Below are 26,757 nucleotides of genomic sequence, written 5' to 3' on the forward strand. Positions count from 1 at the left end.
TGAGAGTTCTGCACTAAATGGACTACCGGCAAGAAGACATACAAGGAGGTATGGTGTTCTGCACTGGAGACGGCTGTCAGAAGTCAGGAACTGTTAATTGTGTTGTGAAGAAGTGTCATTGTACCAGTGTGAGTCACATGAATGGTGCAGCAAACCGTTGAAAAGGCCCGGGAATATGTGAGAGAGTGGGCTTCCAGCCAAGAAGTGTGATACAATATGGCGGAGTATTTCCAAACAATAGGTAGTTGACTATCCCATCCAAGAATAAGCTGGGTGGGTCCAGGAACTGCTGCCTGACAAGGGACCCCCTTTGTTCTACAGAGAAATCTTTCAACAAGCTGGACAATAATTCATGTTTTTGGCAGTCAGAGGTTCTTGTTGTTACAACCTAAGAAAGCTTTAAATAGCTCGATCATTGCAGAATGGCGGAATGACTCCTTGTAGATGTAGCCACATTGGACTTCTGTCCAAGCTGACAAGAAGATAAATGCAACAGTTAATCTAGGTGTTTATACTTCATTGAACATGTGCTATCCATGGTTTTACCTTAATAGATGCCACTTTCTTAGAGGAAAGGTCAAAAGAAACAGCAATTACAAGAGATTAATACAAATGCCTTCAATTCACTGTGACATTTACTGGTAAATATTCTTTGCAAAGCAAATTAGGAGAGCTTCAGCCTATGTTTTTGAATGGTGGTGGGGCGTTAGTTATCAAACAGACTAATATTAGTTACCTTTACTACCATACCTGGCACTTCCTCCTCTAACTTGTTCTACCTGTGCCAATCGTCACATAATTTCACCACTAATTTGAAAAGGATAATCTTCTGACTAATTTTTGCTGCAGTTGCAGAATGTGTACAGCCACCCTGCTCCCTTTGCAGTTTGGGTGGGGGGATGGACATGGGGAGGGGGGGTTAAAGCACAATTCAGCTGCCTATTTTTACCACCCTGTGACCGCAAGTGTAAATGAACCATAACAGTTTTCTCCTAAATTTGCAGAATTGTCTGCTGTAACCAAAGGTTATATTTCTCAAGACATATGTACTTTATATCAATGCTTACTCTCTCTATCTTGTCCCTCCAATCCTTCTTTTATTTCCACTTTGCCATCTTTTAAAGAAAAGAAAAAGAAGTTGCCCACAGAGTCCTATGTATAATCCAGCTTCAAATAAAAATGTTAGAAAGGTTCAAATTATTTTTATGATATTTCGATATGCTGTGTGAATAGGAATACATAACAAATATAGTGTGGGTTTTTCACAAATATGACAGCTAAGGTATAAAGACACATAAAGAAACGGCATGGGCGGCCGTGGGGACAGTAAAAATAGGTGGTGGAGTCATGGTTTTACCACCCTAACAATCTCTCCCATTAGGGCCGCATCACATTGCCTTTTGCCAAAGCGCAGCTAATCTCCATTTTTTGTGTTGTTACCTGCATTTTTTCATAGACTTCTAGGAGGTCCTGCAGTTTTGGTGCAGTTCCAGAAATTGCAAAAAAACTTCTGCATGCTGCATCTTTGGTGCACTTTCTGAAACAACACCAAAACCACGAGCCATCATAGAAGCCTATGGGAAAGCACAGCTAGCCTGCATAAAACCTGAGCACCGGGGCAATGTGAAGCCGTTCTTAAGCTGCAACGACAGCCAGATAGAGTATACACATGCTGCGGCAAAATGATACCCCCTGTCACATACAGTAGATATCACTGCCACTGAGCATGACCCATTCAAATGAACAGGGTGCAACAGGTCTGCAAACGTGCACAATGCACACAGTTATGGCGCAATGGTGTTAGCTTTTACAGTGGTTGTAAACCTGAGACATGAAATATGAACAAAGCATATCCCTCTATAGTGTGTGCTTGTCTCAATCCAGATCAGTAAGTGTCATTTCTGTCTGCTGCCTTGTTCTTCTGCTATCAGCATGAATCACTTCTGACAAGTTTTCCTGACACCAAGAGAAAAATGGTGACAGGGGAGGGTCCTCCAGCAGATTGACAGCCTCAGGTCTGCTCCTGTGTGCTGTGTGAAGGGTGGGAGTGTCCCTTCTCCCTAAAGAGCTCTCAGTACTCTCCTCGCTGGATGTAACTTCAGCTCTCCACCCCCCTTCTTTTAGGAGTGGAGAAATCCTGTGTAAATTATGCATTTTGAATGGATGTAGGGGAAAGATGGCTACAGATAAAAAGATACAACTTATGTAGGAGGCTTTGTTCCAGCTCTGTGTACCACCTCAGTATAGTCCCTTCACTGGGTATATGTAAAGGTTTACAACCACTTTGGTCACACTGGTGCGATTTGCAAATTAAAATCGCACCTGAAATCGCATCTAATGAATGAGAATGTCAGTGTCTTAACGTGTGATTTCTAAAGTAGTTATTCCATTACTTTTTCTGCAGTTTTATCGCGATATCACATGCATAGAATATATTAGAAATCGCACTGCAAATTGCAAGAAATCATTGAAAATCTTCAAAAGTAGCAATAAAGTCTTCAGAAATCGCACCAGAAATTGCACTGAAATCGCACACAAATCCCGCGATTTTAAATTGCAGCAGTCTGACTGGTGACTGAGGGCTCAGACAGGCAGGGAGGAAGCTTCATATCGCTTCCTAGCCATCTGCTAACCACTTTATGAAAAGGTATCTAGCATAGAACAGTTTCAAGCCCCAAATCCAATCACTGTCCAAATCTTGTAGACTTCACCTCTGCAACATCTCCAAGATACGACCGTTCCTAACCACGGAAACCACTAAGCAACTTATTCACTCCCTTGTTATATCTCACCTTGACTATTGTAACTCCCTCCTCATTGGCCTACCTCATCACAGGCTATCCCCTCTTCAGTCTATCATGAATGCTGCTGCCAGACTCATCCACCTTACTAACCGTTCCGTATCTGCCACCCCTCTCTGCCAATCCCTCCACTGGCCTCCACCCCTCTCTGCCAATCCCTCCACTGGCCTCCACCCCTCTCTGCCAATCCATCCACTGGCCTCCACCCCTCTCTGCCAATCCCTCCACTGGCCTCCACCCCTCTCTGCCAATCCCTCCACTGGCCTCCACCCCTCTCTGCCAATCCCTCCACTGGCCTCCACCCCTCTCTGCCAATCCCTCCACTGGCTTCCCATTGCCCAACGAATAAAGTTAAAAACATTAACAATAACATATAAAGCCATTTATAATTTTGCCCCAAATTACATCACTGATCTTGTCTCCAAATATCACCCAAACCGTACTCTCCGCTCCTCGCAAGACCTCCTGCTCTCTAGCTCCCTTGTCTCCTCCTCCCATGCTCGTCTCCAGGACTTTTCCAGAGCTTCCCCCATCCTCTGGAACTCTCTACCCCAATTTATCAGACTATCGCCTACTCTGCTCACTTTTAGGCGATCTCTGAAAACCTATCTCTTCAGGGAAGCCTATCCTGCCCTCAGCTAATACTGGAATCTTCTACTTTTCCAACCAGTCCATCCCCCACAGTTACTACCTTTTGTACCACTAGCCCCTCCCTCCTAAATTGTAAGCTCCAAGGAGCAGGACCCTCCTAACCCTCTTGTATTGAACTGTATTGTTGCTGTATTGTCTCCTGTTATATTGTAATGTGCTGAGCAAACTGTTGGCACTATATAAATCCTGTATAATAATAATAAGGGGGCCACAAGGGGTGCCACAAAATTCACTGAATAGTGAATTTTGGAGAGCTGGGAGGGTGTCATGTACTCCCATATCTGAAAGTAGCTGCATAAAGTCCCTGTAAAATGAACCTGTTACTTTGAGTATTATGGGTAAGGTGCAGGCTCACTTAAAAGCAAGATATCAGAAAGATCTGAGCATCGCTGTGCAGGGGGTTAACAGCGGTGTCTGTCATTCTTGGGGAATGATCTGCCTATCTATGGCCACAGTGAGTCATCTATGCTAATGTAAGCAGCAGGACTAGTGTGGCTCTGCGACTTTCAAGGTGGATGAGAAGGAGAGAACCCCTACTTTGTACTATACAGAAGGTCAGGATCAAAGGATGTTCTTTCTGCATAAGGTTTAGATACTGGGAGTCATGTTAATCATACCACATCAAGCGTTCTACTCGAATGGTACTGACCTGTCATCTCTGATGCCGCTACAAACATTATCAACCTCTTATTACTAAAGATTATTGGTACTCTACCTTCTCCTTTGCATCCTCTGCCCTTATTTTATATTGTTTATTATTGTTTTCTAGAAAGAGTATAGAAAGTGTTTATTATTGTTTTCTAGAAAGAGTATAGAAAGTGTTTATTATTGTTTTCTAGAAAGAGTATAGAAAGTGTTTATTATTGTTTTATAGAAAGAGTATAGAAAGTGTTTATTATTGTTTTCTAGAAAGAGTATAGAAAGTGTTTATTATTGTTTTCTAGAAAGAGTATAGAAAGTGTTTATTATTGTTTTCTAGAAAGAGTATAGAAAGTGTTTATTATTGTTTTCTAGAAAGAGTATAGAAAGTGTTTATTATTGTTTTCTAGAAACAGTATAGAAAGTGTTTATTATTGTTTTATAGAAAGAGTATAGAAAGTGTTTATTATTGTTTTATAGAAAGAGTATAGAAAGTGTTTATTATTGTTTTATAGAAAGAGTATAGAAAGTGTTTATTATTGTTTTATAGAAAGTGTTTATTATTGTTTTCTAGAAAGAGTATAGAAAGTGTTTATTATTGTTTTCTAGAAAGAGTATAGAAAGTGTTTATTATTGTTTTATAGAAAGAGTAAAATGAGTTCTGTACACAAACAGCGACAAGTATGCCTCCAATGCACATATCTTGCTCTTTTCCTAATAATATTGAAGAAAAAAAAAATACATCTTTTCTAAGACGATAATGGCTCTTTAAAGCTCAAAACTGATCTAACCTTCTGAAAGGACCTTAGCTGTGCAACATGAAACTGCCATTGCTATGGCTGGTAATTGCAACTTTACTCTGTGCACCCCTATGGCTTTAGAGAATGAGAGGTCACTGTAGGTGATCAATCCAACATGACTGTACGCCTAGCTCCGAAGAAACCCTAGCCCAGGTCACACTGCCACACGGTATATAGTGATAAAAATGATCCTGTTTAATCTCAGCCCAACAAATGCAGCTAAAAACATGCAAATGTTTTCTATAGAAAAACAAGAACAATGGGGGACATGAGTTCAAACTAGCAGGAGAAAAGTTTAAAACTAGTGCTAACCCCTTCATGGCCAGGGTTAAAACAAATGCTAACCCCCGAGCCCAATTGTTCCGCTTTGACATGTGTTAGTATAACTGTATATCACATCTACCTAGTGTATCCAGGTGGCTTATACCTTGTTTTGTGCTGGACAGATTGGGCTTTCATTTTGGTAGGAAATGTAAAAGGATATCTAATTTTTTTATTATCAAAGCAAAACTGGCCCTAAATAGTAAAAAAGTATTTTTTGCTGCAAAATAAATTCTCCTATTCCTGATGATCTGGGCGATACAACATTTGTGAGTGTGATTGGTTCTTTAAACCTGTTCTGCCCAATAGTATGTTTTTTGTTTTGTTTTTTTGTTTTTTTTTACCCCGTGTCCTACCTCAACACACTGATGCTGACATTAAAGTATTACTAAACCCAAGACCCTGCATTCAGTATATCTGGTCTCCCACAGTACATGCAACATGGGTATGCAATTATTTTAGTAAATATAAACCTTTTCTCATTGGCAGTATATAGCAGTCTTGTGACTTCTATCCAGGGGCGGACTGACAACTCATGGGGCCCCCGGGCAATAGGGGATCATGGGGCCCCTGTGTTCTTGCCCAAACTCAAAAAAGCCTATGAGGGGCATCTCATGGGGCCCCATACTGACCCTGGGCCCTTGGGCAGTTTCCAAATGGTCAGTCCACCCCTGCTTCTATCAGTGTCCAACTGAGCAGTGGTTAAAGTTTGTAGGAGGAGTTTTCATTTTGCTCTGACTGTCCTGTGAGGCTGCATAACCCCTGACCATCTGTCTGGACAGTGCTGATTGGCCCTGTGCTGATCACATGCACCCTCCCAAAAAAAAGAAACTCTCCATACACACTAAACTGAGCATGTGCAGAGTGATGCCTAGAGCTCTGTACTATGACACTACATAGAAAATATTTTTTTCTTTTGTAAAAGACAGTGGAATTTATTTACTAAAGCTGCAGAGTGCAAAATCAGTCTCACTTCTACATAGAAACCAATCAGCTTCTAACCTGTAAGCGTGTTCAATTAAGCTTTGGCAATAAAACCTGGAAGCTGATTGGTTTCTATGCAGAAGTGAGCCTGATTTTGCACACTCCAACTTCCACTGCCACTAACTTCCACTTTCACTGACAATAACTGACACCGACTGTATACTGACACTGACAATTCAACTGCCACTAATTTCCACTTCCACTTCCACTAACTGACACACGGTGGGGGGGGGGGGTGTTTACTAAAAATGGGGAGTGTAAAATCATGGGCAGCTCTGCATATAAACCAGCTTCCAGGTTTTATTGTCAAAGCTTAATTGAACAAGCTGAATTAGCTGCACCAGAGTCCTCCATTTTAAGTAAATCTCCCCCATTGCCACTGACTTCAACTAACCCTGACACCTACACTGCCACTAACCCTGACACCTACACTGCGACTAACCCTGACACCTACACTGCCACTAACACTGACACCTACACTGCCACTAACCCTGACACCTACACTGCCACTAACACTGACACCTACACTGCCACTAACCCTGACACCTACACTGCCACTCACTCTGACACCTACACTGCCACTAACCCTGACACCTACACTGCCACTAACACTGACACCTACACTGCCACTAACCCTGACACCTACACTGCCACTAACCCTGACACCTACACTGCCACTAACCCTGACACCTACACTGCCACTAACACTGACACCTACACTGCCACTAACCCTGACACCTACACTGCCACTCACTCTGACACCTACACTGCCACTAACCCTGACACCTACACTGCCACTAACACTGACACCTACACTGCCACTAACCCTGACACCTACACTGCCACTAACCCTGACACCTACACTGCCACTAACCCTGACACCTACACTGCCACTAACCCTGACACCTACACTGCCACTAACACTGACACCTACACTGCCACTCACACTGACACCTACACTGCCAATAACCCTGACACCTACACTGCCACTAACACTGACACCTACACTGCCACTAACAATGACACCTACACTGCCACTCACACTGACACCTACACTGCCACTAACCCTGACACCTACACTGCCACTAACCCTGACACCTACACTGCCACTAACCCTGACACCTACACTGCCACTAACACTGACACCTACACTGCCACTAACCCTGACACCTACACTGCCACTAACCCTGACACCTACACTGCCACTAACCCTGACACCTACACTGCCACTAACCCTGACACCTACACTGCCACTAACACTGACACCTACACTGCCACTCACACTGACACCTACACTGCCACTAACCCTGACACCTACACTGCCACTAACACTGACACCTACACTGCCACTAACAATGACACCTACACTGCGACTCACACTGACACCTACACTGCCACTAACCCTCACACCTACACTGCCACTAACACTGACACCTACACTGCCACTAACCCTCACACCTACACTGCCACTAACACTGACACCTACACTGACACTAACACTGACACCTACACTGCCACTAACCCTCACACCTACACTGCCACTAACACTGACACCTACACTGCCACTAACCCTCACACCTACACTGCCACTAACCCTGACACCTACACTGACACTAACACTGACACCTACACTGTCACTAACCCTGACACCTACACTGCCACTAACACTGACACCTACACTGCCACTAACCCTCACACCTACACTGCCACTAACACTGACACCTACACTGACACTAACACTGACACCTACACTGCCACTAACACTGACACCTACACTGCCACTAACCCTGACACCTACACTGCCACTAACCCTGACACCTACACTGACACTAACACTGACACCTACACTGTCACTAACCCTGACACCTACACTGCCACTAACACTGACACCTACACTGCCACTAACACTGACACCTACACTCACTACCCTAGGTAAAGCATTGAACTAGTTACTCTTTTTTTTTCTTTCAATAGACCTTTTTAGGTTTTCCCTCAACAGAATTGTCCTTATCAATGAGGAATGCATACAATGTATCTTTTCTTCCTTGCTAGCAGACATGTCTGTTGTTTTTCCTCTTCACAGAGGAGAGACAATGCAAGTAGGGCTACAAAGTGGGTTTTAAACCTGGGCTCTACATATGCACTATATTGCCAAATGTATTGGGACACCCCACCAGATCATTGGATTCAGGTGTTCCAATCCCCTCCATGGCCACGGGTGTATAAAATCAAGCACCTAGGCATGCAGACTGCTTCTACAAACATTTGTGAAAGAATGGGTCGCTCTCATGAGCTCAGTAAATTCAAGCATGGTCCTGTGATAGGCTGCCACCTGTGCAATAACTCCATCCATGAAATTTCCTTGCTACTAAATATTCCACAGTCAACTGTAAGTGGTATTATAACAAAGTGGAAGCAACTGGGAACAACAGCATGCTGAAGCGCACAGTGCGCATAAGTCGCCAACTGTTTGCAGAGACAATAGCTAAAGACCTCCAAACATCATGTGGCCTTCAATTTACCACAACAACAGTGTGAAGACAGCTTCATGGAATGGGTTTCCATGGCTGAGCAGCTGCATCCAAGCCTTACATCGCCAAGTGCAATGCAAAACGCCGGATGCAGTGGTGTAAAGTATGCTGCCACTGGACTCTAGAGCAGTGGAGACGTGTTCTCTGGAGTGATGAATTACACTTTTTGTTTGGCAATCTAATGGAAGTGTCTGGTTTGACGGTAGCCAGAAGAACGGTACTTGCCTGACTGCATTGTGCCAATTGTAAAGCTTTGCAGAGGGAGGGATTATGGTGTGGGGTTGTTTTTCAGGGGTGGACTTGGCCTCTTAGTTCCAGTGAAGGGAACACTTAAGGCGTCAGCATACCAACACATTTTGGACAATTTCATGCTCCCAACTTTGTGGGAACAGTTTGAGGATGGCAACATCCTGTTCCAACATGACTGCACACCAGTGCACAAAGCAAGGTCCATAAAGACATGGATGAGTGAGCTTGGGGTGGAGGAACGTGACTGCCCTGCACAGAGTCCTGACCTCAACCTCATAGAACACCTTTGGGATGAATTAGAGTGGAGACTGTGAGCCAGGCCTTCTAGTCCGACATCAGTGCCTGACCTCACAAATGCACTTCTGGAAGGATGGTCAGGCATTCCCATAGACACACTCCTAAACCTTGTGGACAGCCTTCTCAAAAGAGTTGAAGCTGTTATAGCCGCCAAGATTGAGTCAACTCAATATTGAACCCTGCGGACTAAGACTGGGATGCCATTAAAGTTCATGTTCATGTAAAGGCAGATGTCCCAATACTTTTAGCAACATAGTGTATATGTTCTTGTGTTTGTGCTGGGAGCATGCTTGATTGACAGACTATAAGACCAGGCTATAGCATGTATGCTCTGCTCAGTTTTGTCTGTGTATAAGATTACCAAATCAATATGACAAAAAAAAAAAGTTGTTGCTAACACTGCAATGTGTATCCCCATTCCCATCACCGAATCTAGGCTGCTGGTGACAGATGGGTCTCTACTAACAATAGGGACCCGAGGGAACCGGATCCCAATCACATGATCGGTGTGATAGCCTTTTTATGCGGCTGTAAAGAGGTTAAAAAGTATTATTATACAGAAAGAGTTTTTGATGCTTGGAATAGGTTTCCAGCAGAGGTAATGAGTCAGTCAACAGTTAGTGGATTCAAACATGCTTGGGGCAAACAAAGATCTTTAAATAAAAAAAAAGGATTCCAGGTATGTTAATTATGCATATACCACACCTGTCGGATCCCACTTGAACAATGGTGGTCAACTTTCTTGGTATGGGGGTCTTCAAGTGCAGCCCTTGACTTTACCAAATGGCCACACATAAAATGGCAAACAAACAACATGATGTAATCAAAGTGTATTGCCATGATAAAAGAGATGGTCAAAGACTGTGAGCATAATACAGGAGATAGCCAGAGATTGTCGACATGATATAACAGATGGTCTGAGACTGAAGACATGGTACAAGAGATGGTCAAAGACTGTGAGCATAATACATGAGATAGTCAGAGATTGTGGACATGATACAAGAGATGGTCAAAGACTGTAAACATAATACAGGAGATAACCAGAGATTGTCGACATGATATAACAGATGGCCTGAGACCAGGGGCAGACTGACCATTTGGAAACTCGGGCACTGCCCGAGGGCCCTGGGTCAGTAGGGGGCCCCATGAGATGCCCCTGGTACCTTTTTAATAGGCTTTTTTGAGTTTGGGCAAGGACACAGGGGCCCCATGATCCCCTATTGCCTGGGGGCCCCATGAGTTGTAAGTCCACCCCTGTCTGAGACTGAAGACATGGTACAAGAGATGGTCAAAGACTGTGAGCATAATACAGGAGATAGTCAGAGATTGTGGACATGATACAAGAGATGGTCTGAGACTGAAGGCATGGTACAAGAGATGGTCAAAGACTGTGAGCATAATACAGGAGATAGCCAGAGATTGTCGACATGATATAAGAGATGGTCTGAGACTGAAGGCATGGTACAAGAGATGGTCAAAGACTGTGAGCATAATACAGAAGATAGTCAGAGATTGTGGACATGATACAAGAGATGGTCAAAGACTGTAAACATAATACAGGAGATAGCCAGAGATTGTGGACATAATACAAGAGATGGTCAAAGACTGTAAACATAATACAGGAGATAGCCAGAGATTGTCGACATGATACAAGAGATGGTCTGAGACTGAAGGCATGGTACAAGAGATGGTCAAAGACTGTGAGCATAATACAGGAGATAGTCAGAGATTGTGGACATGATACAAGAGATGGTCAAAGACTGTAAACATCATACAGGAGATAGCCAGAGATTGTCGACATGATTCAAGAGGTCTGAGACTGAAGGCATTGAACAAGAGATGAACAGAGATTGCAGACCTGGTAAAAAAATGGTCAGAGACTGTGGACATGATACAGGAGATGGTCAGAGACTGAAGGCATGGTAGAAGAGATGTTCAGAGACTGTAGACAAACAGGAGATAGTCAAAGATTGTGGACATGATACAGGAGATGGTCAGAGACTGAAGGCATGGTAAAGGAAATGGACAGAGATTGCAGACATGGTAAAAAAAAAGATGGTCAAAGACTGTGGACATGCTGCAGGAGACTGTCAGAGACTGTGAATATACCATAGGACTGAAGACTGGAGACATGCTTCTGGAGACAGCCATAAATCACTGCTATAACAGGGCAATAGGGAAACATAGATCAGTGTCTGCAGAGGCCTCAAGGGCTGCACAAAAAGTGCCAAAGGGCCACAGGGTGTCAATCAGGGAATGCTTTGCATTTTCTGAATGAATGCAAAGCATTCTCTGCTTTGACAAGGTGGAGAATGTGATGTCACCGCCCTGCCTCTTTTCCTTGTATAATCAGAGAATGCTTTTCATTCATTGAAAAAGTGCAAAGCATTATCTGAATTTTACCCTTGCCCAGTAAGCGACCTCCTGCGTTAATACTTCAGCAGCATAGCCGCTTGGCACAGGACCCAAGAGCTAGTAGAATAGGGGTGTCTACTACAGTGATTTCCAGCTTGTAGAGGGATCCCACAGGTATGCATAGGTATATGTATAGGTACATCCATGCAAGTTGAACCAATGTAATTATGTATATAATGTCATACCTGGAATTCTTTAAAAATAAGTCAATGAATAAATAAAGAAATGGGGCAGACTCAATGGACCACTTGGTCTTTTTGCTGTCATCATCTTCTTCTTCTTCGATATTTCTTATCAAGATCTAGAAGCCTTGTTTGCTGAAATAACACTTAGCATTGACCTCTAAATCATTCTTGTGAAAATGTCAGCACCTGAAGAAGCCTTCTTTAGTTCCGTTCTGTTGTTTTATCTCACTTTATTACAGATAATGCATATCTTGATTTTAGGAAGGAACATATTCATTCATGTTCTGAATTCACAACCAATAAGCTACCTATGAAGGTCAGCACCACTTGATCTACATAGAAGCAAGCTGACCTTCCAGATAGTCAAAAGAAAAAAAAAAAGCAATAAATCTCCAGATTGTAATATTGTGACTATCCCTGTACAGAAGATAGATTTGTGATGCTTGGAAGTTGGGAAAGTCTTCTGTTTGCACCGAGACCTTTCTTCTTGCAGTGTTCAGCTTCCTGGCAGCACAAATTATTATTCTTACTTATATGCTAAAAAAATATATCACTTTCTAATTACAGCTTATTCTTTCTTACGAAGGCTCTTCCTTCATTGTGTGTACTGGAAATGCCATATCTGTTATTTTTGCATATAGTGCTGTGGTTGTATATAAACAAGTAAACTACTAGGGGAATTCTGATTTAATTTGGTGATAGGAACATCTCCACGGATAGCATCTAAAAATACAAGATGTAATAAAACACTTTGTGTACTTTCCTTTCGCTGTCTAAACAATTTAACATATCTGATGCTGTGTTTTTAGGCTGGTGCGTTTAGAGCTCGTCACGGCAAGTTTATATTTAGTCAGCTGGGAAAAACCCATTGTACTTAAGCTAGAAGGACGTTAAACATATGGGGTGTATCACTTTGGTTTTTTGTAAGATTAACCTAGCATTAAATCAGATGTAAAGCCTCAGCCCAAATATTAAAAAATGTCTTGTTCACATGTGCCTAAAGTTCTTCTCTATGAAGATGATGCCGTCTTTGCCTTGTTTCCAGCAGTCACCTGACCTGTAACCTCGCTGTATGGGCCGTGGATGGGTATTATCAGCAGAACCCTGCATCTAACGCTGATACTGCATCACCAGAACTACAGGAGCCACCATCAATCAATCAATCAATCAAGTTGCTTGGTTAGGCCAGTAGGCTAGGCTTGGCACATGAACATGTAGTGTGGGGTGACAATGCTAAAACAGGATAAGGAGCTTGTGTTTAGCACTGTCATCAGGGGTGTATTTACCACAAGGCAAAAAAGGCATTTGCCTAGGGCAGCATTTTTCAGGGGGGCAGCAGCATTTTTCAGGGTGGCAACGCTGTCCCCCAAAAGAAGGAAAGAAAGAAGGAACACACGCAGCACAGGGACCAGGTGGGATCTGAAAGAGGCTGTGGGCTACTTGATGGTGTATGCAGAGCCTGACTCTTGTTCCCGAAGATGTCCGGAGCTGTGAAGGTGAGTGTCTTATCTCTTGTCAGGGTAGGGGTTACCAGTGTATGGGGGGCAGTGGTAGTGGAAGGGTCTCTCGGGTAGGGGTGGGGGTGCTGGGGTGTTGTTGGTCAATGGGGGGCTGCCTAGGGCAGCACAAATCCTAAATACACCACTGCTTGTCATCCCATTAGAAAGTGTAAAGCCTATGCTGAAAGTGTCAGGATTAATAGGTAATTTATATATACCATCTAAGAATAATACATTAAAGTGGTTGTAACCCCTTACAAATGACCACTGACACTGATAAACAGTGATGAAACAAATTCTCCTACATAAGCTGTACCTGTTTATCTGTAGCTATCTCTCCTATACAGCCTCCTAAAGCACACTGTTTTCACAACATTTACAAGCTCCAGAAGGCAGGGGGTGGGGATCTGATGTCACATACTGCACAGCACAGAGCAGAGAGCTGAGTGTAATCTGAGACCTGAGTGGAAGATATGGACACACCCTCTCTACACAGCCTCATAGGGAAATATGCACAGTGGAGACTGTCAATCACATGATGTGTACTGAAGAGGAGTGGGGCTGTCTCCAGGGATTGGCAGAAATAACTCTTCCAGATAATAAAGGAATGAGAGAGGGGACAACAATCACACTCTGTGGCATGTGCATACTATAGAGGGATATACTTTGTTTATTTTTTACATCCACTTTAAAAGCACATTCAGGCTCCATTCACACTTGTGCGACTCCAAAGTCATGCAACTTTCATTGCGACTTTATATTGCAACTTTGATGCAACTTTGGTGCAATTTTGGATGGGTGCAGCTTGGGTGCAACTTTGACTGTTGCACAACGGTTGTATTGATAACACTTTCAATTGACTTTTAAGAGTTTACATTGCAGTCTATGGCACTACACCACTAAGTCGCATGAAAGGCAGATCAAAGTGGCGCAGGAACCTTTTTAAAGTCACTGCGACTTTAAGTTGCATATGTTTGAACTGCGTCCATTGAAATACATGAGCTGTAACTTGTTATACAACTTTACGTGTCCAAAGTCGCATGGCAAGTCACAAGTTTGTATGGAGCTTCAGAGATATCCTTAATCTCAAAAAATAAACAATACACAGTGGCTAAATGGTTAGCATTTCTGCCTGGCAGTACTAGGGTCATTGGTTCAAATCCAAGCCACAGCACCTCCTGCCTGGAGTTTGCATGTTCTCCCTGTGCCTGCGTGGGTTTCCTCCCACACTCCAAAGACATGCTGGTAGGTTAATTGGATCCTGTCTAAATTGGCCCTTGTATATGAATGTGAATTAGGGACCTTAGATTGTACACCCCTTGAGGGTTAGGGACTGATGTGAATGTACATTATATATGTGAAGCGCTGCATCAATTGACGGTGCTATATAAGTTCCTGGAATAATAAATAAAATACACATAATTAGTGGTCCTGTAATTTATTTTTCATGAAATTGTTTCTTGCTCTGCTTTCCTTCCTCCTTGTAGCTATGAGTTTCTGAACCTGTCCTTTTGGATTGAGTAGTGCACGTTAGTTGTGGTCATGTGCACTGTTCCATATACTGTACATTACAAATCCTATAGTCCATAGTTCACAGTCCCTAGGCCATCTGCAAGCTAACAAGAGAAGGTGGAGCTCCCATATACATTGGAACCCTGGAGAATGAACATAGCCACACTGCAACAGGATGTCAGATCACAGTAACAAAAATGAGGATCTTAGGGATTTGGAGGAGGCTGAGGGCAGTAGAAGGGACTTTTTTTTAGTTAAAAGTGGTTGTAAGCCTCAGATATGAAATATGGACAAAGCATATCCCTCTATAGTATGTACTTGTCTCACTCCAGAGCACTAAGTGTCATTTCTGTCTGCTGTCTTGTTCCTCTGCTATCTGCATGAGTCATTTGTGATGAGTTTTCCTGACACCAAGAGAAAAATGGTGACGGGGAGGGATCTCCAGCAGGTTGACAGCCGTAGCTTTCTTCCTGAGTGCTGTGTGAGGGGGGTGTCCCTTTCCTCCAATCAGCTCTCAGAGTTCGGGTACAGTGTTGAACTGCAGCTCCTCACCCTCTGATTTTTAGAGCTGAGAGATCCTGTGTAACTTCTTTAACTTTAATGGATGTAAGGGAAAAGTAGATAAACCGGTACAATTCATGTAGTAGGATTTGTTTCATCTCTGTGTATTACCTGAGGCCAGTTACTTCACTGGGTATATGTAAGGTTTACAACCACTTTAACCACTTGCCGTCCGGCCGCTGTATATAAACGGCCAGATGGTGGCAGTCCAGGGTCGGGTTGCCATTCATAAACGGCGCCCGCCATTTTGGACTGTGTGTGCTCCCTGGGAGCGCACAGCACCACGATCCAGTGCCTGCTGTGTCCTTCAGACACAGTGGAACACCGATCATCGTACGGGACCTCTGTGCGAGGTCCCAATCATGTGATCATTGATTGGCCAATCAGTGATCACATGCAGAGTAGTAAGCAAGATGTCACTTCTGACATCATTGCTTACTACTTGTGAAATCTGTGAATGATCACAGAGGTCACATGGTACAAGGCTATTCACAACAGCCTTGTACCATGTGACAAGCTGTGACCAATCACAGCTCACACAGTAGTTCTCAATGGCTGCAAGAATGCAGCCAGAGTGAAGGAGAAAATATTGCTTTTACAGCATTTATGGGTGTAAAAGCAATAAGTGTAAAAAAAAAAGAATAAAAATCTTCATCACACCCCACAAGTAGTACAGTGTCAGCATGGTGACACTGTACTGCTTTGGTGACAGTATGTTAAAAAAAAAACCCATAAATAAAAATATAAAAAAAAAAATAAAAATGTACAAAAATGTTTTAAAAATTATAATTTTTGGTTATAAGCTAATTTGTTTTGTTTTTTTACTAAAAGGATAACTGAATAAATTGTGGGCAAGATTTATGATGAAATATTATTTATTTGCAAAATTTTATAAGACTTTTTTTATAAATTTTGGGACTTTTTCATTGATATTGTATAGTAAAAAAAATAAAAATCCCTGTGGTGAATAAACACCACCAAAATAAAGCTTTATCTGTCTCAAAAAAATGCAAAAACATTCATATGGGTACAGTGTTGCATGACCGCGCAATTGTCATTCAAAGTGTGATAGCACTGAAAGCTGAAAATTGGCTGGACAGGAAGGGGGTGAAAGTGTCCGGACTGGAAGTGGTTAAGAACACATGCTTGAATAGAATTGAGTTTTTTTATAATCAGAGTTTCATGTCACTGTAAATGCAGCATGAATACATGGTACTGGTAGAGAGATAATGGGCTATTTCTCAAGTTTGGGTTAGCAGGCTATTTAAAGCTGATCTCAGGGTTATGGTAATCATTAGACTTTCAGCCCCTCTTCCTGCAGCACTGCAAGGGATAAATGATCATCACACCTGGAAGGACAGGAGTCAGTACAATACTTTATTCTACTGTCCCCTGACAACTGACATTCTTCACCATTCACCAACGCACTCAGGATGTTGGTGGGCCCTCAGCATTCTCACAGCTGGTCCTGCGTTGTATGTGATGATGTCGGAAGGCTGTGACTGGTTGGTCATCTAAAAGAAGCAGCTTCTAGGGGCCAGCTGTATGGAGAGGAGGAAGACTGAAGGAAAGAGGAGTATGGTAAATGAGTCAACCTATTTCTATGCCCAATAGGCAAGCATCTGACCCTTACAGTGTGGGTGAGGGGTGGGGGGCAATGCAAAGGTTTGGACTGCCCACTGTAAATGAGATATAGAAAATTATGTGGGTGTGTAATGAGGATGATGTGGGTGTGTAATGAGGATGATGTGAGTGTGTAATGAGGATGATGTGGGTGTGTAATGAGGATGATGTGAGTGGGCAATGAAGATGATGTGGATGTGTGACGAGGATGATGTGGGTGTGTGATGAGGATGATGTGGGTGTGTGATGAGGATGATGTGGATGTGTGATGAGGATGATGTGAGTGGGCAATGAAGATGATGTGGATGTGTGACGAGGATGATGTGGGTGTGTGATGAGGATGATGTGGGTGTGTGATGAGGATGATGTGGGTGTGTGATGAGGATGATGTGGGTGTGTGATGAGGATGATGTGGATGTGTGATGAGGATGATGTGGATGTGTGACGAGGATGATGTGGATGTGTAATGAGGATGATGTGGGTGTGTGATGAGGATGATGTGGGTGTGTGACGAGGATGATGTGGGTGTGTGATGAGGATGATGCAAGCTTGTAATGAGGATGATGTGGGTGTGTGATGAGGATGATGTGGGTGTGTGATGAGGATGATGTGGATGTGTAATGAGGATGATGCGGGTGTGTGATGAGGATGATGCGAGCTTGTAATGAGGATGATGTGGATGTGTAATGAGGATGATGCGGGTGTGTGATGAGGATGATGCGAGCTTGTAATGAGGATGATGTGGGTGTGTGATGAGGATGATGTGGGTGTGTGATGAGGATGATGTGGGTGTGTGATGAGGATGATGTGGATGTGTAATGAGGATGATGCGGGTGTGTGATGAGGATGATGCGAGCTTGTAATGAGGATGATGTGGGTGTGTGATGAGGATGATGTGGATGTGTGATGAGGATGATGTGGGTGTGTGATGAGGACTATGTGGGTGCGTAATGAGGATGATGTGGGTGTGTAATGAGGATGATGTGGGTGCGTAATGAGGATGATGTGGGTGTGTGATGAGGATGATGTGGGTGCGTAATGAAGATGATGTGGATGTGTAATGAGGATGATGTGGGTGCGTAATGAGGATGATGTGGGTGTGTGATGAGGATGATGTGGGTGCGTAATGAAGATGATGTGGATGTGTAATGAGGATGATGCAAGCTTGTAATGAAGATGATGTGGGTGTGTAATGAAGATGATGTCGGTGTGTAATAAGGACAATGTGGGTGTGTAATGAGGATGATGTGGGTGTGTAATGAGGACGATGTGGGTGTGTAATGAGGACGATGTGGGCGTGTAATGAGGACGATGTGGGTGTGTAATGAGGATGATGTGGGTGTGTAATGAGGATGATGCGAATGGGTAATAAAGATGATGTAAACGTGTAATGAAGATGATGTGGGTGCGTAATGAAGATGATGTGGGTGTGTAATGAGGATGATGCGAATGGGTAATAAAGATGATGTGGACGTGTTATGAAGATGATGTGGGTGTGTAATGAAGATGATGTGGGCGTGTAATGAGGATGATGTGGGTGTGTAATGAAGATGATGTGGGCGTGTGATGAGGATGATGTGGGTGTGTGATGAGGATGATGCGAGCAGGTAATGAGGATGATGTGGGCGTGTAATGAGAATGTGGGCGTGTAATGAGGACAATGTGGGTGTGTAATGAGGATTATGTGGGTGTGTAATGAGGATGATGTGGGCGTGTAATGAGGATGATGTGGGTGTGTAATGAGGATGATTCGGGCATGTACCCAAGGCCATTCATTGGCAATCTTTACACTTATTACAGGTATGTTGTTTCTCATGGCGGTACCGCATGGAGAACAGATGTGACATGTTACACTTGCTCCGGGTACTCGGCCGAATGAGATATTTTTTTTTAATTGCAGAAACAACATCACTCATTGCTCAGCATGGCTATCCACTAAACATTAACCACTTGACCTCCTGAGGATTTACCCCCCTTAATGACCAGGCCTCTTTTTGCTACTCGGCGCTGCACTAATTCAACTGATAATTGCGCGGTCATGCAATGTTGCACCCAAACGAAATTTACATCCTTTTTTTCACACAAATAGAGCTTTCTTTTGGTGGTATTTGATCACCTGTGTGCTTTTTATTTTTCACATTATAAACAAAAAAAGACCACAATTTTTGAAGAAAAACAATATTTTTTACTTTCAGCTATAAAAAATATATAGTAAACTCAAAGTTGGTAATAAATTTAGGCCAAAATGTATTCTGCTCCATGTTTTTGGTAAAAAAAAATCCCAATAAGTGTATATTGATTGCTTTGTGTGGAAGTTATAGCGTCTACAAACTATGGTATAGATACTGCAATTTACGCCATTTTTTTGCTATACAGCACTGCGCTAGTTTAACGGACAATTGCGCGGTCATGCAATACGGTACATAAATGAAATTTATGTCCTTTTTTTCACACAAATAGAGATTTCTTTTGGTGGTATTTGATCGCCTGTGTGTTTTTTATTTTTTGTGCTATAAAAAAAAGGCTGACAATTTTGAGAAAAAAAAAACAATATTTTGGACTTTTTGCTATAAAACATGTCCAGTAAAAAAAATTAAAAATCAAATTTCGTCATAAATTTCATCCAAAATGCATTCTGCGACATGTCTTTGCTAAAAAAAAACCCAATACGTGTAAATTAATTGGTTTACGTGAAAGTTATAGCGTTTACAAATGGCGGGAAAGATACTCGGATTTGTAATTTTTTTTTATACTAATAATGGCGGTGACCAGCGACTTATGGCGGCGATCAGCGACTTATGGCAGGACTGCGGCGGACATTCTGACACTGGGGGGGAACTGACTTGGGGTCACTGACATCCCCAGTGACACCAATACAGTGATCAGTGCAAAAAAAACACTGACACTGTACTAATGGCACTGGGGAGGAAGGGGTTAACTTTTTTATTCACTAAAAGGGTTAACTGTGTGAGGGGAGTATTTTACTAGGGGCGGGGGTGTGCACTGCACGAGGACACGCTGATTGGGAGAGATAAACTCTTCTCTCCTCATCAGCGTGTCAGGAGCTGTCAGAGAACTGACAGAAAGCAGAGCTACTGCAGCCCTGCTCTCTGTCAGTGATTGCCGCTAATCGGCGGGACACAGCCGGTAATGACCAGCCATGACCCGGCGACTGAAACCCGCGGCCGGGATCAGGGGTGCAGGTAGGGCGACGGCGTGCCTCGCGCACCCCCTACCTGTTTTGCAAACGCACGTTTTAAAACGTGCTTTTGCCCAGCCGTGCCGACCTGCCACCGTATTTCTACAGTGGCTGGTCGGCAAGTGGCTAAAGTTATTAGCAGCTTCTCATATACAGTACTATGGTTGATTCACATCTACAGGTGCGGCCAAGCACAGTTAGGTTTCCACACGTTTTCACGCGTTTCAACATGTTGCGTGTAGGGAAGTCCATTAATTTCAGTGGGCTGCCTTACACAAGAGAAACCCGGAAAAGAAGTCTCTGACATTTTTCCAAAAATCTGTTGCACAGAACTGCATGGCTCATGTGAAAAACGCATGTGTTTGCTGATGTGTGGAGGTGCCATTAACAATGATTGGTACCACCACGCATCTGCTGACAGCGCATTTCTTTGCTTGTAAGGAATTAGTGCGAGTTCTCGACATGCAGTAATGTGCACCTAGCCTTATATGATACCACCAGGGGTGGACTGACCATTTGGAAGCTCGGGCACTGGGTCAGTAGAGGGCCCCATGAGATGCCCCTGGTACCTTTTTCATAGGCTTTTTTGAGTTTGGGCAAGGACACAGGGGCCCCATGATCCTCTATTGCCCGGGGGCCCCATGAGTTGTCAGTCCGCCCCTGGATACCACTCACAAATGGTTTTCGGTTACATCTTGGGAGTTCAGACTTAATGTATTTGTGAGTCACGGATCTGACACAGGTATGTAGGTCAGGAGTTCTGAATTTGCTTTGACTTTACTGGCAGCATGTTTGTTTCAACACAAAAGGTACCAAAACCATACAAAGCCAGGCAATTAGCATTTTCTAAAGGGTGTCAGCAATGCTCCCTGTTTTCTTTTCTTACCAGAGGAAGAAAAGAGCTATCTGAGATGAGAATAACATATGTTGTTGACTCTACCACCGTGGACAGATTTATTTGATGAAGTTGCCATTTTCAGTAATCATCTCCAGTGTCCAGGCATAGCACAGCACAGTCTAGAGATGCAAACCCCATGCAGCTTTCTACTATGATGCTAAAAATATAAACAGAATGCATTAAAGCCCCCGTGGTTTTTGCCTGTGTGTTTGGCAGTAGCAGTATGAGTACGGTGAAAGTGATTTCTACATTTATTTGCAGGATTTTCCTGTAATGTTATCCATTGCTACGTATCCCTGAACAGCTTCAAAGAGGACCTGTCATGTCCTCATCTGATGATGATTATTAATATTGTACAGGATTTATATACGGTTAACAGTTTCCAAGACAAAAGGGTACACAGGAGAGCTTGCAGTCTAAAAAGGAAGGAGGAGTGTTAAAAATGATAGTAACTGTGTGGGGATGAGTCGATGGAAAAAGTAAGATTTTAGTTCTTATGCCGGATGTACAAGACTCAAAGTTCAGATGATCCCTGCTGAGATGTCAATTTGTAGGGAGCCCTTTCAGAAAAGCTAGGCAGAATATTGTTACCTGAACAGTGACTGCAGCCACTTGGAGGTTTTCATATTCTGACAGCCGCAGGTGCTGGCTGTTGGAATACAAAATCCGATTGGGAAGGCTCTTCTTTCCATGCTGTATAGGATTGGTGGGGGAATCTATTGATTTCTTTAGTTCGGCCATAAGGCTGAAATCCTAACGTGTATGACTAACCTTGAGTGGAGGTGGGATGAATTTCCCAGAGGAGATGAGCTTTCAGGGATCACCTAAAAGTGCACAGAGTGGGGGATAGCCAGACAGACTGGGGTAGGGAGTTCTAGAGGAGGGGAGAGGCTCTGGAAGCCAGTATGAGAGGAGCTACACAGCATGAGGACTTAGGAAAGTGTGGGGGGTATTTTGAGACAAGGTTGGACAAGCTTTGTATTTTGTTGTTAGTATTTTGTATTATAGTCATCCAAAATGGACATCCTATCAGTGTGATATGGAAGAAATTAGTTCATTATGCAGTCACATAATTTCCACTTCATATTTCCCCCATTTTCTGACTATGTTATACTCTATATAAATTCCAACCCTGAACATCATTTGTATCCTTACCATGAGTAAAACACTGGACAAATATTATTGTTGTTGTTGCTATTATTAATATTACTGTATTTGGTAATACATTTGACAAATGATAAAATATGATCATTGTAACATTGTTATTATTATTATTTTTTAGTATTATTATATTAGTCTGACATACAGAATCTTTCAAGATATATCTTTCTGGATATGTACAGTATTACTAGATAATAGTATTATTATTGTTGTTGTTGCTGCTAGTATTATTATTATTATTATTATTAATAATTAATTTGACACATGCCATACTATTATTATTATTATATAATGTCATATCTATCAAGTGTGCTACTATAATATTATTATTGTGATTATTCTTTTGTTATTATTATTATTATTATTATTATATGACTCATCCGTCAATTGTACTTTTATATTATTATTATTTGATAGTTGGTATTATTATAATTAGCAGTAGCATTGCTATTATTATTGGTATTATAATATCATTGTTAGTAGTAGTAGTATAATTGTTTGCACTAGTAATAGTAGTAGAGAAGTATTGCTATTACTGGTATTATTAGTATGATAATATCATTGTTGGTGGTGGCAGTAGTAGTAGTAGTATAAGTATTGTTATTATTATTGGTATTATAATATCATTGTTGGTATTATTTGTAGCAGTGAAGTATTGCTATTACTGGTATTATTAGTATAATATCATTGTTAGTATTAGCAGTAGTAGAAGTAGTAGTGAAGTTTTGCTATTACTGGTATTATTAGTATAATTATATCATTGTTGGTGGTAGTAGTAGTAGTAGTAGTCGAAGTATTGTTAATATTGGTATTATAATATCATTGTTGGTTTTATTAGTATTAGTAGTGGTAATATTGGTATTAATGTTATTAGTAGTAGTGGTAATATTGGTATTAATGGTGTTATTATTATTATTATTATTATTAGTAGTAGTAGTAATATTTTTATTAATGGTGTTATTATTAGTAGTAGTAGTGGTGGTAAAATTGTTATTAATGGTATGATGAGTAGTATCAGTGGTAATATTGGTATTATTATTAGTGGTAATATTGGTATTATTATTAGTGGTAATATTGGTATTATTATTAGTGGTAATATCGTTGGTAATGATATGATTAGTAGTATTAGTGGTAATATTGGTATTATTATTAGTGGTAATATCGTTGGTAATGATATGATTAGTAGTATTAGTGGTAATATTGGTATTATTATTAGTGGTAATATTGGTATTATTGGTGTTATTATTAGTAGTAGTAGTAGTAGTAATATTGTTATTAATGGTGTTATAAGTAGTATTAGTAGTAGTGGTAATATTGTTATTATTGGTGGTGTTATTATTAGTAGTAGTAGTAGTGGTAATATTATTAATGGTATGATGAGTAGTATCAGTGGTAATATTGGTATTATTATTAGTGGTAATATTGGTATTATTATAAGTAGTAATATTGGTATTATTATCAGTGGTAATATTGGTATTGTTATCAGTGGTAATATTGGTATTATTATCAGTGGTAATATTGGTATTGTTATTATTGGTAATATTGGTATTGTTATCAGTGGTAATATTGGTATTATTATTATTGGTAATATTGGTATTGTTATTATTGGTAATATTGGTATTGTTATCAGTGGTAATATTGGTATTGTTATTATTGGTAATATTGGTATTGTTATCAGTGGTAATATTGGTATTATTATTATTGGTAATATTGGTATTGTTATTATTGGTAATATTGGTATTGTTATCAGTGGTAATATGGTCGGTGATGGTATTATTGCTCGTAGTAGTGTGGGTGTTATGACTGTCATGTAGCGTCATGTCGCGTCTCCCTGCTGTCACACAAGGACGGTGGTGCTGAGTAGAATGTACAGAGTGTATATACTGGTGTAGAGTGTAGCGGTGCCCTCCCCCCCCCCCCCCTCCTCCTCCCCCCTCCTTCTCTCCCGGTCTCCCGGTGACAGTGTCCGTTGTGGATGATGGGTTCAGACTTCAAACACACAAGTCGTCCTTTGACAAGGGGTCTAGAACAGAGCCCGCCCCCTTCCCGCCCACCGAATTCACTTGCAAATCAGAGCGCAGTGTCGGCTGGAGCCGGCGGAGTCCTTAACCTTTCCATGCTGAGCTGTGCGGCTCCAGTGAGAGCGGAGGGAGCTCGGTGAAGGCGGAGGAGGAGGAGGAGGCGGAGGCGGAGGGGGTCTCCTCTATTCATCAGTCAGCCCCGTGATTTCTTCTCCCGGACGAGGTGCGATGTGTGGAGCGGAGTCCCAGTCACACTGAGCAGCCATCCATAGAGGAGAGTGGAGAGGAAGGACGGACCGGACAGCTCACCCTCCGGTAAGGACACCTTGTTCTCCTCCTCATAGAGGACGGCTGTGTGATGGCCGGGATGACTTGTACACAAAGTTGGAGGCGGCTCAGGTGATTGAAGGTCACCTCTGATGGAGGAGCTGCAGTGTTCAGGTGACCTCCTCCTGGTCCCATCTCCTGGACCGGTCCATCCATCACACAGACCTCCCATCCATCCTGTCCTCTCTGCTCTGCCTGGACCGATTCTTTGACTCAGCAAAGTACAGCTGCATTCGGCGACATGTGGGACGCATGGCTTAGGGAGGGGACGGGGCCCCACATCACCCTCTTCTTGTCCTTCAGGCTGCATTGTCAACCAGCGTTGACATGCACTTGTATCGGGCGTTGACGCACCTTTCAGTGCGCTAACATTGCGATCAATAGGAGCGTTAACACTCGTCAGTGCACCACAGAAAGGACATGAACTTTTTCAGCTAGTGCAGATTGTACGGATGTGAACCAGACCGTCTTACAAAGTGACTGAGGATGTGTTAAGGTGTCTTCAAACTTTAGCAGGAAATGCAGAGGTGTTAATGGATTCTTCTGATTACTCATGAAAAGCCATGTGTGGCATCCCTCACATTCTATCATCTCTCTCTCCCCCTCCATTCATCCATCCATCCATCCATCTATCCATCCATCCATCTATCCATCTATCTATCCCTATAGTGTGTTAAAGTGCATTACAACTTGAGTGTTAACGTGCTTAAGTCTTAATGGACTCCTGGACTCTCCATCCAATTGCTCATGAAGCCTTGAATGGCATCCATATCTATCTATCTATCTATATCTATCTATCTATCTATATCTATCTATCTATCTATCTATCTATCTATCTATCTATCTATCTATCTATCTATCTATCTATCTATCCATCCATCCATCCATCCATCCATATATGTATCCCTATAGCATGTTAAAGGGCAATAAAACTCAAGCACTAAAATGCTGAGGTCTTAACGGACTCTCCATCCATCCAGTCCAAGTCCATTGGATGTTCCACCTGCTCATGAAGCCCTGACTGACACCCATCTCTCTCTCTCTCTCTCTCTCTCTCTCTCTCTCTCTCTCTCTCTCTATCTATCTATATCTTTATATCTATCCATCCATCTAGTTATCCCTATAGTGTGTTAAAGGGCAATACAACTTGAGCACTAAAATGCTGAGGTCTTAATGGACTCTCCATCCATCCAGTCCAAGTCCATTGGACTTGCTTATTAAGCCCTGACTGGCACCCATCACTATTATCTATCTATCTTCTATCTATCTATCTATCTATCTATCTATCTATCTATCTATCTATCTATCTCTCTGTCTGTCTATCTATCTATCTATCTATCTATCTATCTATCTATCTATCATCTATCTATCTATCTATCTATCATCTATCTATCTATCTATCTATCTATCTATCTATCTATCTGTCCATCCGTCCATCCGTCCATCCATCTATCCATCTATCTATCATCTATCTATCTATCTATCTATCTATCTATCTATCATCTATCTATCTATCTATCATCTATCTATCTATCTATCTATCTATCTATCTGTCCATCCGTCCATCCGTCCATCCATCTATCCATCTATCTATCATCTATCTATCATCTATCTATCTATCTATCTATCTATCTATCTATCTATCTATCATCTATCTATCTATCTATCTATCTATCTATCTATCTATCTATCATCTATCTATCTATCTATCTATCTATCTATCTATCTATCTATCTATCTAATTATCTATCTATCTATCTATCTATCTATCTATCTATCTATCTATCTATCTATCTATCTATCTATCTATCTATCTATCATCTATCTATCTATATCTTTATATCTATCCATCTATCTAGTTATCCCTATAGTGTGTTAAAGGGCATTTAAACTTGAGCACTAAAATGCTGAGGTCTTAATGGACTCTCCATCCATTCAGTCCAAGTCCATTGGATGTTTCACCTGCTCATGAAGCCCTGAGTGGCACCCATATCTACCTACTTACCTCTCTATCTATCTATCTATCTATCTATCTATCTATCTATCTATCTATCTATCTGTCTGTCTGTCTGTCTGTCTGTCT

At 41.9% G+C, this 26,757-nt stretch overlaps 2 protein-coding genes across 2 annotated transcripts in view; both read left to right on the forward strand.

Moving 5' to 3' along the window:
- Window positions 1–7,101: 7,101 nt before the first annotated feature.
- On the forward strand, window positions 7,102–8,145 carry LOC149463735 (uncharacterized; the record flags this gene model as incomplete). The annotated part of the gene is made up of 1 exon (XM_089674881.1): window positions 7,102–8,145. A coding segment is annotated over one exon (1,044 nt), but the record flags the coding sequence as incomplete, so codon positions are not given.
- A 16,283-nt stretch (window positions 8,146–24,428) lies between these two features.
- LOC149463736 (cadherin-6-like) overlaps window positions 24,429–26,757 on the forward strand; it is a 483,303-nt gene continuing 480,974 nt past the window's right edge. The window contains exon 1 of the mRNA XM_089674844.1: window positions 24,429–24,662. The gene's annotated coding sequence lies outside the window, so the exon portion shown is untranslated. The remainder of the gene's footprint in view (window positions 24,663–26,757) is intronic.

This window comes from Staurois parvus, unplaced genomic scaffold (assembly GCF_062004578.1).
Source record: "Staurois parvus isolate SC_StPar_1 unplaced genomic scaffold, SC_StPar_1.0 ptg000153l, whole genome shotgun sequence".
Classification (NCBI taxonomy): Eukaryota; Metazoa; Chordata; class Amphibia; order Anura; family Ranidae; genus Staurois; species Staurois parvus.